Genomic DNA, 18,684 nt, shown 5'->3' on the forward strand with positions numbered 1-18,684 from the left:
CTACAGGTGAGACCCAGGTACAGTAAACTCTCATTCTACAGGTGAGACCCAGGTACAGTAAACTCTCATTCTACAGGTGAGACCCAGGTACAGTAAACTCTCATTCTACAGGTGAGACCCAGGTACAGTACACTCTCATTCTACAGGTCAGACCCAGGTACAGTAAACTCTCATTCTACAGTGAGACCCAGGTACAGTACACTCTCATTCTACAGGTCAGACCCAGGTACAGTAAACTCTCATTCTACAGGTGAGACCCAGGTACAGTACAAATCATTCTACAGGTGAGACCCAGGTACAGTACACTCTCATTCTACAGGTGAGACCCAGGTACAGTACACTCTCATTCTACAGGTGAGACCCAGGTACAGTAAACTCTCATTCTACAGGTGAGACCAGGTACAGTACACTCTCATTCTACAGGTGAGACCCAGGTACAGTAAACTCTCATTCTACAGGTGAGACCCAGGTACAGTACACTCTCATTCTACAGGTGAGACCCAGGTACAGTACACTCTCATTCTACAGGTGAGACCCAGGTACAGTAAACTCTCATTCTACAGGTGAGACCCAGGTACAGTAAACTCTCATTCTACAGGTGAGACCCAGGTACAGTACACTCTCATTCTACAGGTGAGACCCAGGTACAGTACACTGTCATTCTAGAGGTGAGACCCCAGGTACAGTACACTCTCATTCTACAGGTGAGACCCAGGTACAGTACACTCTCATTCTACAGGTGAGACCCAGGTACAGTACACTCTCATTCTACAGGTGAGACCCAGGTACAGTACACTCTCATTCTACAGGTGAGACCCAGGTACAGTAAACTCTCATTCTACAGGTGAGACCCAGGTACAGTACACTCTCATTCTACAGGTGAGACCCAGGTACAGTACACTCTCATTCTACAGGTGAGACCCAGGTACAGTAAACTCTCATTCTACAGGTGAGACCCAGGTACAGTAAACTCTCATTCTACAGGTGAGACCCAGGTACAGTAAACTCTCATTCTACAGGTGAGACCCAGGTACAGTACACTCTCATTCTACAGGTCAGACCCAGGTACAGTAAACTCTCATTCTACAGGTGAGACCCAGGTACAGTACACTCTCATTCTACAGGTCAGACCCAGGTACAGTAAACTCTCATTCTACAGGTGAGACCCAGGTACAGTAAAATCATTCTACAGGTGAGACCCAGGTACAGTACACTCTCATTCTACAGGTGAGACCCAGGTACAGTACACTCTCATTCTACAGGTGAGACCCAGGTACAGTAAACTCTCATTCTACAGGTGAGACCCAGGTACAGTACACTCTCATTCTACAGGTGAGACCCAGGTACAGTACACTCTCATTCTACAGGTGAGACCCAGGTACAGTACACTCTCATTCTACAGGTGAGACCCAGGTACAGTACACTCTCATTCTACAGGTGAGACCCAGGTACAGTACACTCTCATTCTACAGGTGAGACCCAGGTACAGTACACTCTCATTCTACAGGTGAGACCCAGGTACAGTACACTCTCATTCTACAGGTGAGACCCAGGTACAGTAAACTCTCATTCTACAGGTGAGACCCAGGTACAGTAAACTCTCATTCTACAGGTGAGACCCAGATACTGTACACTCTCATTCTACAGGTGAGACCCAGGTACAGTACACTCTCATTCTACAGGTGAGACCCAGGTACAGTAAACTCTCATTCTACAGGTGAGACCCAGGTACAGTACACTCTCATTCTACAGGTGAGACCCAGGTACAGTAAACTCTCATTCTACAGGTGAGACCCAGGTACAGTACACTCTCATTACAGGGAGACAAGTACAGTAAACTCTCCTTACAGGTGAGACACCAGGTACAGTAAACTCTCATTCTACAGGTGGACCCAGGTACAGTACACTCTCAATTCTACAGTTGAGGACCCAGGTACAGTACACTCTCCATTCTACAGGTGAGGACCCAGGTACAGTAAACTCTCATTCTACAGGTGAGACCCAGGTACAGTAAACTCTCATTCTACAGGTGAGGACCCAGGTACAGTACACTCTCATTCTACAGGTGAGACCAGGTACAGTACACTCTCATTCTACAGGTGAGACCCAGGTACAGTACACTCTCATTCTACAGGTGAGACCCAGGTACAGTACACTCTCATTCTACAGGTGAGACCCAGGTACAGTACACTCTCATTCTACAGGTGAGACCCAGGTACAGTACACTCTCATTCTACAGGTGAGACCCCAGGTACAGTACACTCTCATTCTACAGGTGAGACCCAGGTACAGTACACTCTCATTCTACAGGTGAGACCCAGGTACAGTACACTCTCATTCTACAGGTGAGACCCAGGTACAGTACACTCTCATTCTACAGGTGAGACCCAGGTACAGTACACTCTCATTCTACAGGGAGACCCAGGTACAGTACACTGTCATTCTACAGGTGAGACCCAGGTACAGTACACTCTCATTCTACAGGTGAGACCCAGGTACAATAAACTCTCATTCTACAGGTCAGACCCAGGTACAGTACACTCTCATTCTACAGGTGAGACCCAGGTACAGTACACTCTCATTCTACAGGTCAGACCCAGGTACAGTACACTCTCATTCTACAGGTGAGACCCAGGTACAGTACACTCTCATTCTACAGGTGAGACCCAGGTACAGTAAACTCTCATTCTACAGGTGAGACCCAGGTACAGTACACTCTCATTCTACAGGTGAGACCCAGGTACAGTAAACTCTCATTCTACAGGTGAGACCCAGGTACAGTAAACTCTCATTCTACAGGTGAGACCCAGGTACAGTAAACTCTCATTCTACAGGTGAGACCCAGGTACAGTAAACTCATTCTACAGGTGAGACCCAGGTACAGTACACTCATTCTACAGGTGAGACCCAGGTACAGTACACTCTCATTCTACAGGTGAGACCCAGGTACAGTACACTCTCATTCTACAGGTGAGACCCAGGTACAGTACACTCTCATTCTACAGGTGAGACCCAGGTACAGTACACTCTCATTCTACAGGTGAGACCCAGGTACAGTACACTCTCATTCTACAGGTGAGACCCAGGTACAGTACACTCTCATTCTACAGGTGAGACCCAGGTACAGTACACTCTCATTCTACAGGTGAGACCCAATGTATAATACATTTGATGTTATTGCCTCATATCTTCTCTCTTTTTAGGCATGTGATCTTTACTCCCAGCAGTCATAACAAATTCGCTGGTGAGTCCTTCCCTGGTATCTATGATGCGTTGTTCGACGTCGAGCATGCAGTCAATCCTAAACAGGCGTAGGAGGAAGTGAGGTAGTTCAGCATTGCTGCGTTTATCGACGCTGGCGCTCACACCTCCTGCCTAACACAATCACACACACACACCACCTGAGAAAGTCACACCAGCCCTGCCTAACACACACACCACCTGAGACAGTCACACCAGCCCTGCCTAACACACACACACCACCTGAGACAGTCACACCAGCCCTGCCTAACACACACACCACCTGAGACAGTCACACCAGCCCTGCCTAACACACACACCACCTGAGAAAGTCACACCAGCCCTGCCTAACACACACACCACCTGAGAAAGTCACACCAGCCCTGCCTAACACACACACCACCTGAGACAGTCACACCAGCCCTGCCTAACACACACACCACCTGAGAAAGTCACACCCCCTGCCTAACACAATCACACACACACCAGCCCTGCCTAACACAATCACACACACACACCACCTGAGAAAGTCACACCCCCTGTCTAACACAATCACACACACACCAGCCCTGCCTAACACAATCACACACACACCAGCCCTGCCTAACACAATCACACACACACCAGTCCTGCCTAACACTCTGTGTAGTACCTGAAGCCACATCCTCTCCCACCGCTGAACATACCATGTGCTTTTAGTCAAACAACTTTTAATAAAGTAATGGTTTGTGAGCGTTTACTCTCTGGTATGAAGATAGCCAATACTGGACACTGTAATTACAATGTAGGATCAGAGTTTTATTACGTTTGTGGGAGAGCACATTGTTTTCATACAAAACAAGGAAATAAAGCTAACTACAGAAAGCAAAGAGTGAAACTAAATCACAGATCTCAGAAGTGCTGTAAAACAATTAAAACCCAAAACAAAGACTTAAAGCAAGAACTTCGTTTGACAGGTTACATTTTCTGGAAGGAAACTGATATCAATAAATGGCACAAATAGTCTCAAATGCAATTGACAAAGAACAGAAGGACTGTGTGTGTGGAATAAATGAAAAAGTATCAAACACATTTGATTCTGTTCAATTCATTCCAGCCATTACAATGAGCCCGTCCTCTGGTGTTCAGAACAGTTTACATTCTGATTGGCTGTCCCCAATTGCTCCTTAGCTACAGATCCTGATGAGGGATGCTATGGTGATAGCTGCCTGCATCTCTTTTCCTGATGGTCTCAATAACCTGATGGTTATTGTGTTTCAGTAGGAAGACCTGATGGTTATTGTGTTTCAGTAGGAAGACCTGATGGTTATTGTGTTTCAGTAGGATGACCTGATGGTTATTGTGTTTCAGTAGGAAGACCTGATGGTTATTGTGTTTCAGTAGGACGACCTGATGGTTATTGTGTTTCAGTAGGAAGACCTGATGGTTATTGTGTTTCAGTAGGAAGACCTGATGGTTATTGTGTTTCAGTAGGAAGACCTGATGGTTATTGTGTTTCAGTGGGAAGACCTGATGGTTATTGTGTTTCAGTGAAGTTCAGCCTCCACATTCTGAGTAGAATGTCATTGTCTTGGAACATTTGGTGTCACTAGCAGCCAAATAAATACAGAAAGTTCTGCGTATGTACGGTATACATACTGCTCTCAGCCTACTGCTCACTGCTCTCAGCCGCCTACTGCTCTCAGCCGCCTACTGCTCTCAGCCGCCTACTGCTCTCAGCCGCCTACTGCTCTCAGCCTACTGCTCTCAGCCTACTGCTCTCAGCCTACTGCTCTCAGCCTACTGCTCTCAGCCTACCTTCAACAGGTTAATTAAAACATATGGGTGGAGCATGTACCATGTGATTGATATCATTCTGTCTAGTTCTACGCATCCCCCTTTCCGATCCCATTCCCCCCCTCAGTGGGTGTGTCTGTGGGAGAGGGCAGGTCCAGACGGGCCCAGGTGATTGGCTCCTCCTTCCCCATAGAGATCTCCATCTTGGAAGACATCATGTTCACCACGCTGCTACTCACATCGATCACCTAGGAGACATGAGGGAGATGAACTATGACTTCCACAGAGATCACCTAGGAGACATGAGGGAGATGAACTATGACTACCACAGAGATCACCTAGGAGACATGAGGGAGATGAACTATGACTTCCACAGAGATCACCTAGGAGACATGAGGGAGATGAACTATGACTTCCACAGAGATCACCTAGGAGACATGAGGGAGATGAACTATGACTTCCACAGAGATCACCTAGGAGACATGAGGGAGATGAACTATGACTACCACAGAGATCACCTAGGAGACATGAGGGAGATGAACTATGACTTCCACAGAGATCACCTAGGAGACATGAGGGAGATGAACTATGACTTCCACAGAGATCACCTAGGAGACATGAGGGAGATGAACTATGACTTCCACAGAGATCACCTAGGAGACATGAGGGAGATGAACTATGACTACCACAGAGATCACCTAGGAGACATGAGGGAGATGAACTATGACTACCACAGAGATCACCTAGGAGACATGAGGGAGATGAACTATGACTTCCACAGAGATCACCTAGGAGACATGAGGGAGATGAACTATGACTTCCACAGAGATCCTGTTAAATGACTTAATAAGACAGGACTTAGAGTTCTAATAGTTACTCCATACTGTCACAATGAACAGCTCATTACCACCATCATCATCACTCAGTACCCTCATCATCATCACTCAGTACCATCATCATCATCATCACTCAGTACCATCATCACTCATCTTCACTCATTACCACCATCATCATCACTCAGTACCCTCATCATCATCACTCAGTACCATCATCATCTTCACTCGTTACCCTCATCTTCACTCGTTACCCTCATCTTCACTCATTACAATCATCACTCGTTACCACCATCATCTTCGTCACTCACCCCCCATAAGTTGATCTTCTGCTCAAACTCCTTCTCTCCCTCAAAGACCACACGTATGGCCACCTAGAACACAGATATACTAATCACTGACACAAAAGGCAAGCATTTTCAAACATCTGTTTCCTGTGTGTGGTGTGTACCGTGGTGCCGTTGGCCTCCGCATAGCTGAGCTCTGGTAGAGAGTTCTTGGCATAGATCGAGATGATGACCTGGCTGCCAGTCTGGTGCCAATCAAACCTACATGGTACCACCTTCATCCCCTGGAGGGGGGACAGAGAAATAAATGGGGGGGGGGGGGGGGGTTAGAGGGGGATGTCTGAGTCAGTGCCTGAGCTAAACTCTGAAGGGGTGCTGACCTTGTCTGGTTTCCTCCAGAGGTGACTTCCTGTGGTGCAGCCCTCCTGGGCCAGGAAACAGTTAAAGTCAGACGTCTTCCTCCTACAGCAGCTCCAGAACTTTATCCTGACAGACAGGGGACAAGCACAGAACAGATGCCAACAACAGTCATTGATCGCACATCTATCCAGATAAAGTGGACAGGAGGACGACATCAGAATCTCAAGTGGTTTTGGGTCTCACCCCTCGTGGAAGTTAGGGACTCCAGGGTGGTGTTTACATTCCTCGTTACTCCCTGGACCAGAGAAACACTGCAAGGGAGAGAAACCAGGACACACACCATCAACACAATACACTAAATCCAAACAGCTATTCATCTCATCACTCTCTGAACCATGACTGGTAACTTCCTGGTAACTTCTACCACACACTGAGAATATGAACTGGACTAGTGCTCTACCTTGGAGCAGCCTCCATTCTTACAGGACGTGCCAATCTTCACCTCCTCCCCCTCTTCCTCTAGTGAGAGAGAGAGAGCCTGTGAGCCAGCCACCTCTCAGTCCTATCAGAACCAGGTTAAAGGTCCATTATGACAGCAGCATACCTGTGTTGTGAGGTTGGCTGTTCTCGGCCAGCTGGAGCTTCTCCAGAGCCTGTCTCAGAGAGGAGAACACCTTCTGCTGAAGTCTGACCAGGGGCTCATCACCACTGAAACACAGACACACACGCACGATCACTAAGGATAAACACAAACTGTGTGTGTGTGAGTCACCTGAGTGAAGTGTGTTACCTGGGTCTGTGTATCAGCTCCAGTGGTTTAGGAGCCTGGATGATATAGGTGTCACCGCGAGGCTTTAGCTCCTCCCCCTTCTCTCTCCTCCCCTCGGAGCTCGTCACCTCCGGCCTGACTGGCTCCGCTGGCTTCTCTCTGTTATGAACACCTCTGCTGCAGCCCTGAGGAGAGAAACATACCATTTAACGTCAGCATATCCACATTTAATACTGAACACGTCTGGAACTTTACAAAGGCTTCTTCTCTTCTAACTCAGAGAGGGAGAGGGAGCAGAAAGAGCCAGGGGGGGGGGGGTTAACTCACCTCTATGCTGAGGAAGTCTGAGAAGTCCGTGGTGCGTCTCGTGCAGCAGGACCAGCCCTACAGGACACAGACAGGTCCACCATAATACGGGTTCATTACCCACAGAGTCAATAGTCTATAAAAATCTCTCTCCACCTCGTGTCCTCTCCTTCATCTGTACGGCAGCTGCTTTTATCACCTCTCTTTTGTGTTCAGGTAAGTGGAGATGAATGAGAGGTGATTAGGAGAGGAAACCGCTGTACATTTACCAGATGCTCTTATCCAGAGCAACTTACAGGAGCAATTAGGGTTAAGTGCCTTGCTCAAGGGCATGTCGGCTCGGGGATTCAAACCAGCAACCTTAACGTTATTGTCCCAAAAGTCTTACTCACATACTATGTTTCTTGGTTCTGTCAGGGTAAGGTTGACCCTACCTTAAGAGCATTGTGTTTCTTGGTTCTGTCAGGGTAAGGTTGACCCTACCTTAAGAGCATCGTGTTTCTTGGTTCTGTCAGGGTAAGGTTGACCCTACCTTAAGAGCATCGTGTTTCTTGGTTCTGTCAGGGTAAGGTTGACCCTACCTTAAGAGCATCGTGAAAAACAGGCACACCAGGGTGAAAGGTACAGGCATCTATGGAGGAGAAAATTCATTAATATGATATAGCAAAACACGGACATAACTATCTAGTTTCATAAAACATATGAAAATGATATATTTCATTGTATCAACACTTTCCTTTCAGATCATAGTACAAAATGTTGGCGATCCGCCCTGGTTATATATACATATACGTCTCCGCCGTGTTCCGTGCGATACGGGAACGGCGCACAAACATCCACAAAGGCACAGGTTTGCAGCTGTCACTTGCTAATAATAAAGAACGTGTACAATATCTAGCATTCAACTATTCCTAAACTGAGAATGCCGTGTATAGACATGTATAGGTTGGTATACAGCCAGTTAGATTCATTGTATAGCTACACTTACCACCAGGGTTGTCGTCTGGGTCAAATCGTTGTCCGCAACCTTTGTTGTAGCACATCAACGGCATGATGAACGAACAGAGATAACTCGTCGGGCTATTAAAATATACTATATTCAATTAGGATGTAAAGCAGGCAGATGTTTAATACAATATTTTGATCTATGTTGATCAGCGTGCCCGGCCATGTGTTTCCTCCTGTACATTTGCCGCACACAGTTCCGGGAAATGCCGGTGAGGTTCGGGAACTTTCGTTAACCAGCCAGACAGTGTTGTTTGCAGGCACGTACGAAGAGACGAAGCAAGAGAGATTAACTGCACTCAATCTGTCAAGATCTTTCTTCTCCAGCAGGTGGCGTTTTTTTCGCATGGAGGTCAATGAGTGTCGAATTTGGTTAACAAACAATGTAATGGTTTATTTAATCAATAGATGTTTCGTAATGATTAGGGTGTTGTGAGTGAGTGAGTGAGTGAGTGAGTGAGTGAGACAGACAGACAGACAGACAGACAGACAGACAGACAGACAGACAGACAGACAGACAGACAGACAGACAGACAGACAGACAGACAGACAGACAGACAGACAGACAGACCGGAATAAAGAAAGAGACAGACAGACAGACAGACAGACAGACAGACAGACAGACAGACAGACAGACAGACAGACAGACAGACAGGAATAAAGAAAGAGACTGACTGACAGACAGACAGACAGACAGACAGACAGACAGACAGACAGACAGACAGGAATAAAGAAAGAGACTGACTGACAGACACAGACAGGAATAAAGAAAGAGACAGACAGACAGACAGACAGACAGACAGACAGACAGACAGACAGACAGGAATAAAGAAAGAGACTGACAGACAGACTGACTGACAGACAGACAGACAGGAAGAAACAGACAGACAGACAAACAGACAGACAGACAGACAGGAATAAAGAAAGAGACAGACAGACTGACTGACAGACAGACAGACAGGAAGAAACAGACAGACAGACAAACAGACAGACAGACAGACAGGAATAAAGAAAGAGACAGACAGACAGACAGACAGACAGACAGACAGACAGACAGACAGGAAGAAACAGACAGACAGACAGACAGACATACAGGAATAAAGAAAGAGACAGACAGACTGACTGACTGACTGACTGACAGACAGGAAGAAACAGACAGACAGACAGACAGGAATAAAGAAAGAGACAGACAGACAGACAGACAGACAGACAGACAGACAGACAGACAGACAGACAGACAGACAGGAATAAAGAAAGAGACAGACAGACAGACAGACAGGAATAAAGAAAGAGACAGACAGACAGACAGTAGTCAGTACCTTGAAGTCGAGTTTTCCTCGGTAGATGTCGATCCCGTTCATGACAAACACAGCACCCTGCAGTCTGGCTGCTCCAGAAAGTCCATGGAGCACGTCTCAACATACTGATGTTCTTCTGAACTATGTTCTGCTCCCTCAGCGACTGCATCTCCCAGAACGGGAACACAAACGGAATGTCGTCTGCTTTGCTTAATATAAGGATTTTGAAATGATTTATACTTTTACAATTAATACTTAAGTATATTTTAGCAATTACTTTTGATACTTAAGTATATTTAAAACCAAATACTTTTACTCAAGTTTCACTTTTACTTGAGTCATTTTCTATTCAGATATCATTACTACAGTATGACTTTTGTGTACTTTTTCCACTACTGGTTTTGAAAGTATTTTCAAATACAATTTGGTTGACTATTACTTTATACATGTTTTTACAAATAACCATTCAAACACTCAAATAAAAGTAATTGTTTTGGGCTGTGAATTTTCAAATACTCAAATGCACAGAAAAAAGTATTTAAACAATATTTGATCAAGTAAGTTGATTGAGAAAGCATTGTCATTTATAGCAAAGACCTGGGGATTAGTTACAGGGAAGAGGGATGAATGTGGGGATAATTAGACAGCCAGATGGGTAATTCAGCCAGGACACCGAGGTTAACACACCTACTCGTACGATAAGGGGTCTTTAGTGACCACAGAGACAGAACACCAGTTTAACAGCCTATCTGAAAGACAGCACCCAACACTGGCCAATGCTCCCAGTCACTTCCCTGGAGTATTGGGATATTTTATTTTAAACCTGAGGAAAGAGTGCACCTCCTACTGGTCCTCCAACACCACTTCCAGCAGCATCTGGTCTCCCATCCAGGGACTGACTTCAGAGGAAACCAGCGGTGGGATGCAGGGTGGTATGCTGCTGGCTAAATGATGTGAAACCAGATCTATTCTGGTCTGGTCAGAGAAAGAAAGTTCTGGTTCTTTCCCCTCTTGCACTTCCTCTCCAGTTCCTGGGCCAGCTCGGGTTTCTTTATGCTCTCCAGCATGCAGAGCGCCACCTGCAGGCCGTACAGTTTATCAGAAACAGAAAGCCCTTTATAAACAGACATAATGTCATACCATGACACCATCTCTAATGTCAACCTATTCCTTACGTAGTTTGTTTTGTAGTAAGCAGTGAAACACCTCACGGCACAGCGCCTCTCCCCTATTTGACTTAGATAGTTTGTGTGTATGGATTGATATGTAGGCTGCGTGTGCCTTTTTAAAAATGTATGTAGTTCTGTCCTTGAGCTGTTCTTGTCTAATGATGTTCTGTATTATGTCATTCTGTATTATGTCATTCTGTACTATGTCATTCTGTACTATGTAATTCTGTACTATGTCATTCTGTATTATGTTTCATGTTTTGTGTGGAACCCAAGGAAGAGTAGCTGTGTGATTGTAGTAAGCAGTGCACTAACAGGGAGTGATTGTAGTAAGCAGTGCACTAACAGGGAGTGATTGTAGTAAGCAGTACAGGGAGTGATTGTAGTAAGCAGTGCACTAACAGGGAGTGATTGTAGTAAGCAGTACACTAACAGGGAGTGATTGTAGTAAGCAGTGCACTAACAGGGAGTGATTGTAGTAAGCAGTGCACTAACAGGGAGTGATTGTAGTAAGCAGTACACTAACAGGGAGTGATTGTAGTAAGCAGTACACTAACAGGGAGTGATTGTAGTAAGCAGTACACTAACAGGGAGTGATTGTAGTAACTAGTGCACTAACAGGGAGTGATTGTAGTAAGCAGTGCACTAACAGGGTGTGATTGTAGTAAGCAGTACACTAACAGGGAGTGATTGTAGTAAGCAGTACACTAACAGGGAGTGATTGTAGTAAGCAGTGCACTAACAGGGAGTGATTGTAGTAAGCAGTGCACTAACAGGGAGTGATTGTAGTAAGCAGTGCACTAACAGGGAGTGATTGTAGTAAGCAGTACACTAACAGGGAGTGATTGTAGTAAGCAGTACACTAACAGGGAGTGATTGTAGTAACTAGTGCACTAACAGGGAGTGATTGTAGTAAGCAGTGCACTAACAGGGTGTGATTGTAGTAAGCAGTACACTAACAGGGAGTGATTGTAGTAAGCAGTACACTAACAGGGAGTGATTGTAGTAAGCAGTGCACTAACAGGGAGTGATTGTAGTAAGCAGTGCACTAACAGGGAGTGATTGTAGTAAGCAGTGCACTAACAGGGAGTGATTGTAGTAAGCAGTACACTAACAGGGAGTGATTGTAGTAAGCAGTACACTAACAGGGAGTGATTGTAGTAAGCAGTACACTAACAGGGAGTGATTGTAGTAAGCAGTGCACTAACAGGGAGTGATTGTAGTAAGCAGTGCACTAACAGGGAGTGATTGTAGTAAGCAGTGCACTAACAGGGAGTGATTGTAGTAAGCAGTGCACTAACAGGGAGTGATTGAAGTAAGCAGTGCACTAACAGGGAGTGATTGAAGTAAGCAGTGCAATAACAGGGAGTGATTGTAGTAAGCAATGCACTAACAGGGAGTGATTGAAGTAAGCAGTGCACTAACAGGGAGTGATTGAAGTAAGCAGTGCACTAACAGGGAGTGATTGTAGTAAGCAGTACACTAACAGGGAGTGATTGTAGTAAGCAGTACACTAACAGGGGTTGATTGTAGTAAGCAGTACACTAACAGGGAGTGCTTGTAGTAAGCAGTACACTAACAGCGAGTGATTGTAGTAAGCAGTGCACTAACAGGGAGTGATTGTAGTAAGCAGTGCACTAACAGGGAGTAATTGTAGTAAGCAGTGCACTAACAGGGAGTGATTGTAGTAAGCAGTACACTAACAGGGAGTGATTGTAGTAAGCAGTACACTAACAGGGAGTGATTGTAGTAAGCAGTACACTAACAGGGAGTGATTGTAGTAAGCAGTACACTAACAGGGAGTGATTGTAGTAAGCAGTACACTAACAGGGAGTGATTGTAGTAAGCAGTGCACTAACAGGGAGTGATTGTAGTAAGCAGTGCACTAACAGGGAGTGATTGTAGTAAGCAGTGCACTAACAGGGAGTGATTGTAGTAAGCAGTGCACTAACAGGGAGTGATTGAAGTAAGCAGTGCACTAACAGGGAGTGATTGAAGTAAGCAGTGCAATAACAGGGAGTGATTGTAGTAAGCAATGCACTAACAGGGAGTGATTGAAGTAAGCAGTGCACTAACAGGGAGTGATTGAAGTAAGCAGTGCACTAACAGGGAGTGATTGTAGTAAGCAGTACACTAACAGGGAGTGATTGTAGTAAGCAGTACACTAACAGGGGTTGATTGTAGTAAGCAGTACACTAACAGGGAGTGCTTGTAGTAAGCAGTACACTAACAGCGAGTGATTGTAGTAAGCAGTGCACTAACAGGGAGTGATTGTAGTAAGCAGTGCACTAACAGGGAGTAATTGAAGTAAGCAGTGCACTAACAGGGAGTGATTGTAGTAAGCAGTGCACTAACAGGGAGTGATTGTAGTAAGCAGTGCACTAACAGGGAGTGATTGTAGTAAGCAGTACACTAACAGGGAGTGATTGTAGTAAGCAGTACAGGGAGTGGTTGTAGTAAGCAGTGCACTAACAGGGAGTGATTGTAGTAAGCAGTACACTAACAGGGAGTGATTGTAGTAAGCAGTACACTAACAGGGAGTGATTGTAGTAAGCAGTACACTAACAGGGAGTGATTGTAGTAAGCAGTGCACTAACAGGGAGTGATTGTAGTAAGCAGTGCACTAACAGGGAGTGATTGTAGTAAGCAGTGCACTAACAGGGAGTGATTGTAGTAAGCAGTGCACTAACAGGGAGTGATTGAAGTAAGCAGTGCACTAACAGGGAGTGATTGAAGTAAGCAGTGCAATAACAGGGAGTGATTGTAGTAAGCAATGCACTAACAGGGAGTGATTGAAGTAAGCAGTGCACTAACAGGGAGTGATTGAAGTAAGCAGTGCACTAACAGGGAGTGATTGTAGTAAGCAGTGCACTAACAGGGAGTGATTGTAGTAAGCAGTACACTAACAGGGAGTGATTGTAATAAGCAGTGCACTAACAGGGAGTGATTGTAGTAAGCAGTGCACTAACAGGGAGTGATTGTAGTAAGCAGTACACTAACAGGGAGTGATTGTAGTAAGCAGTGCACTAACAGGGAGTGATTGTAGTAAGCAGTACACTAACAGGGAGTGATTGTAGTAAGCAGTACACTAACAGGGAGTGATTGTAGTAAGCAGTACACTAACAGGGAGTGATTGTAGTAAGCAGTGCACTAACAGGGAGTGATTGTAGTAAGCAGTGCACTAACAGGGTGTGATTGTAGTAAGCAGTACACTAACAGGGAGTGATTGTAGTAAGCAGTACACTAACAGGGAGTGATTGTAGTAAGCAGTGCACTAACAGGGAGTGATTGTAGTAAGCAGTGCACTAACAGGGAGTGATTGTAGTAAGCAGTGCACTAACAGGGAGTGATTGTAGTAAGCAGTGCACTAACAGGGAGTGATTGTAGTAAGCAGTGCACTAACAGGGAGTGATTGTAGTAAGCAGTACACTAACAGGGAGTGATTGTAGTAAGCAGTACACTAACAGGGAGTGATTGTAGTAAGCAGTGCACTAACAGGGAGTGATTGTAGTAAGCAGTGCACTAACAGGGAGTGATTGTGGTAAGCAGTGCACTAACAGGGAGTGATTGTAGTAAGCAGTACACTAACAGGGAGTGATTGTAGTAAGCAGTGCACTAACAGGGAGTGATTGAAGTAAGCAGTGCACTAACAGGGAGTGATTGTAGTAAGCAGTGCACTAACAGGGAGTGATTGTAGTAAGCAGTGCACTAACAGGGAGTGATTGTAGTAAGCAGTACACTAACAGGGAGTGATTGGAGTAAGCAGTACAGGGAGTGATTGTAGTAAGCAGTGCACTAACAGGGAGTGATTGTAGTAAGCAGTACACTAACAGGGAGTGATTGTAGTAAGCAGTACACTAACAGGGAGTGATTGTAGTAAGCAGTGCACTAACAGGGAGTGATTGTAGTAAGCAGTGCACTAACAGGGAGTGATTGTAGTAAGCAGTACACTAACAGGGAGTGATTGTAGTAAGCAGTACACTAACAGGGGTTGATTGTAGTAAGCAGTACACTAACAGGGAGTGCTTGTAGTAAGCAGTACACTAACAGCGAGTGATTGTAGTAAGCAGTGCACTAACAGGGAGTGATTGTAGTAAGCAGTGCACTAACAGGGAGTAATTGAAGTAAGCAGTGCACTAACAGGGAGTGATTGTAGTAAGCAGTGCACTAACAGGGAGTGATTGTAGTAAGCAGTGCACTAACAGGGAGTGATTGTAGTAAGCAGTACACTAACAGGGAGTGATTGTAGTAAGCAGTACAGGGAGTGGTTGTAGTAAGCAGTGCACTAACAGGGAGTGATTGTAGTAAGCAGTACACTAACAGGGAGTTATTGTAGTAAGCAGTACACTAACAGGGAGTGATTGTAGTAAGCAGTACACTAACAGGGAGTGATTGTAGTAAGCAGTGCACTAACAGGGAGTGATTGTAGTAAGCAGTGCACTAACAGGGAGTGATTGTAGTAAGCAGTGCACTAACAGGGAGTGATTGTAGTAAGCAGTACACTAACAGGGAGTGATTGTAGTAAGCAGTACAACTAACAGGGAGTGATTGTAGTAAGCAGTACACTAACAGGGAGTGATTGTAGTAAGCAGTGCACTAACAGGGAGTGATTGTAGTAAGCAGTGCACTAACAGGGGAGTGATGTGTAAGCAGTACACTAACAGGGAGTGATTGTAGTAAGCAGTACAGGGAGTGATTGTAGTAAGCAGTACACTAACAGGGAGTGATTGTAGTAAGCAGTACACTAACAGGGAGTGATTGTAGTAAGCAGTACAGGGAGTGATTGTAGTAAGCAGTGCACTAACAGGGAGTGATTGTAGTAAGCAGTACACTAACAGGGAGTGATTGTAGGTAAGCAGTACACTAACAGGGAGTGATTTGTAGTAAGCAGTGCACTAACAGGGGAGTGATTGTAGTAAGCAGTGCACTAACAGGGAGTGATTGTAGTAAGCAGTGCACTAACAGGGAAGTGATTGTAGTAAGCAGTACACTAACAGGGAGTGATTGTAGTAAGCAGTACACTAAGAGGGTGTGATTGTAGTAAGCAGTACACTAACAGGAGTGATTGTAGTAAGCAGTGCACTAACAGGGAGTGATTGTAGTAAGCAGTGCACTAACAGGGAGTGATGTAGTAAGCAGTACACTAACAGGGAGTGATTGTAGTACGCAGTACACTAACAGGGAGTGATTGTAGTAAGCAGTACACTAACAGGGAGTGATTATAGTAAGCAGTACACTAACAGGGAGTGATTGTAAGTAAGCAGTACACTAACAGGGAGTGATTGTAGTAAGCAGTACACTAACAGGGAGTGATGTAGTAAGCAGTACACTAACAGGGAGTGATTGTAAGTAAGCAGTGCACTAACAGGGAGTGATTGTAGTAAGCAGTACACTAACAGGGAGTGATTGTAGTAAGCAGTGCACTAACAGGGAGTGATTGTAGTAAGCAGTACACTAACAGGGAGTGATTGTAGTAAGCAGTACACTAACAGGGAGTGATTGTAGTAAGCAGTGCACTAACAGGGAGTGATTGTAGTAAGCAGTACACTAACAGGGGAGTGATTGTAGTAAGCAGTACACTAACAGGGAGTGATTGTAGTAAGCAGTGCACTAACAGGGAGTGATTGTAGTAAGCAGTTACACTAACAGGGAGTGATTGTAGTAAAGCAGTGCACTAACAGGGAGTGATTGTAGTAAGCAGTGCACTAACAGGGAGTGATTGTAGTAAGCAGTACACTAACAGGGAGTGATTGTAGTAAGCAGTGCACTAACAGGGAGTGATTGTAGTAAGCAGTGCACTAAACAGGGAGTGATTGTAGTAAGCAGTGCACTAACAGGGAGTGATTGTAGTAAGCAGTGCACTAACAGGGAGTGATTGTAGTAAGCAGTACACTAACAGGGAGTGATTGTAGTAAGCAGTGCACTAACAGGGAGTGATTGTAGTAAGCAGTGCACTAACAGGGGAGTGATTGTAGTAAGCAGTACACTAACAGGGAGTGATTGTAGTAAGCAGTACAGGGAGTGATTGAAGTAAGCAGTGCACTAACAGGGAGTGATTGTAGTAAGCAGTGCACTAACAGGGAGTGATTGTAGTAAGCAGTGCACTAACAGGGAGTGATTGTAGTAAGCAGTACACTAACAGGGAGTGATTGTAGTAAGCAGTACAGGGAGTGGTTGTAGTAAGCAGTGCACTAACAGGGAGTGATTGTAGTAAGCAGTACACTAACAGGGAGTGATTGTAGTAAGCAGTACACTAACAGGGAGTGATTGTAGTAAGCAGTGCACTAACAGGGAGTGATTGTAGTAAGCAGTGCACTAACAGGGAGTGATTGTAGTAAGCAGTGCACTAACAGGGAGTGATTGTAGTAAGCAGTACACTAACAGGGAGTGATTGTAGTAAGCAGTACACTAACAGGGAGGTGATTGTAGTAAGCAGTACACTAACAGGGAGTGATTGTAGTAAGCAGTGCACTAACAGGGAGTGATTGTAGTAAGCAGTGCACTAACAGGGAGTGATTGTAGTAAGCAGTACACTAACAGGGAGTGATTGTAGTAAGCAGTGCACTAACAGGGAGTGATTGTAGTAAGCAGTACACTAACAGGGAGTGATTGTAGTAAGCAGTACACTAACAGGGAGTGATTGTAGTAAGCAGTACAGGGAGTGATTGTAGTAAGCAGTGCACTAACAGGGAGTGATTGTAGTAAGCAGTACACTAACAGGGAGTGATTGTAGTAAGCAGTACACTAACAGGGAGTGATTGTAGTAAGCAGTGCACTAACAGGGAGTGATTGTAGTAAGCAGTGCACTAACAGGGAGTGATTGTAGTAAGCAGTGCACTAACAGGGAGTGATTGTAGTAAGCAGTACACTAACAGGGAGTGATTGTAGTAAGCAGTACACTAAGAGGGTGTGATTGTAGTAAGCAGTACACTAACAGGGAGTGATTGTAGTAAGCAGTGCACTAACAGGGAGTGATTGTAGTAAGCAGTGCACTAACAGGGAGTGATTGTAGTAAGCAGTGCACTAACAGGGAGTGATTGTAGTAAGCAGTACACTAACAGGGAGTGATTGTAGTAAGCAGTACACTAACAGGGAGTGATTGTAGTAAGCAGTACACTAACAGGGAGTGATTGTAGTAAGCAGTGCACTAACAGGGAGTGATTGAAGTAAGCAGTGCACTAACAGGGAGTGATTGAAGTAAGCAGTGCAATAACAGGGAGTGATTGTAGTAAGCAGTGCACTAACAGGGAGTGATTGAAGTAAGCAGTGCACTAACAGGGAGTGATTGAAGTAGCAGTGCACTAACAGGGAGTGATTGTAGTAAGCAGTGCACTAACAGGGAGTGATTGTAGTAAGCAGTACACTAACAGGGAGTGATTGTAGTAAGCAGTGCACTAACAGGGAGTGATTGTAGTAAGCAGTGCACTAACAGGGAGTGATTGTAGTAAGCAGTACACTAACAGGGAGTGATTGTAGTAAGCAGTGCACTAACAGGGAGTGATTGTAGTAAGCAGTACACTAACAGGGAGTGATTGTAGTAAGCAGTACACTAACAGGGAGTGATTGTAGTAAGCAGTACACTAACAGGGAGTGATTGTAGTAAGCAGTGCACTAACAGGGAGTGATTGTAGTAAGCAGTGC

The 18,684-nt window shown here is 45.1% G+C and overlaps 1 protein-coding gene across 2 annotated transcripts; it reads right to left on the minus strand.

Annotated features, from left to right (window-relative positions):
- Nucleotides 1-4,017: 4,017 nt before the first annotated feature.
- On the minus strand, nt 4,018-8,813 carry LOC115206588 (cysteine and histidine-rich domain-containing protein 1). 2 transcript variants are annotated; one of them, XR_003880823.1, is made up of 12 exons: nt 8,560-8,813; nt 8,153-8,202; nt 7,593-7,649; nt 7,287-7,450; nt 7,101-7,204; nt 6,957-7,015; nt 6,740-6,807; nt 6,517-6,622; nt 6,301-6,420; nt 6,161-6,223; nt 4,510-5,264; nt 4,018-4,479 (listed from the first exon to the last, which is right to left on the minus strand). XR_003880823.1 is itself a non-coding variant. In XM_029773728.1 (11 exons), the coding sequence occupies exons 1-11, from the start codon at nt 8,621-8,623 to the stop codon at nt 5,106-5,108; spliced, it is 1,014 nt and encodes a 337-aa protein (XP_029629588.1). In that variant the 5' UTR covers nt 8,624-8,813; the 3' UTR covers nt 4,018-5,105. The 2 variants fall into 2 exon arrangements, 1 of the variants encoding a protein (XP_029629588.1); XM_029773728.1 differs by having other exon boundaries at nt 4,018-5,264.
- Nucleotides 8,814-18,684: the final 9,871 nt, after the last annotated feature.

This window comes from Salmo trutta, chromosome 13, assembly GCF_901001165.1.
Source record: "Salmo trutta chromosome 13, fSalTru1.1, whole genome shotgun sequence".
Lineage (NCBI taxonomy): Eukaryota > Metazoa > Chordata > Actinopteri > Salmoniformes > Salmonidae > Salmo > Salmo trutta.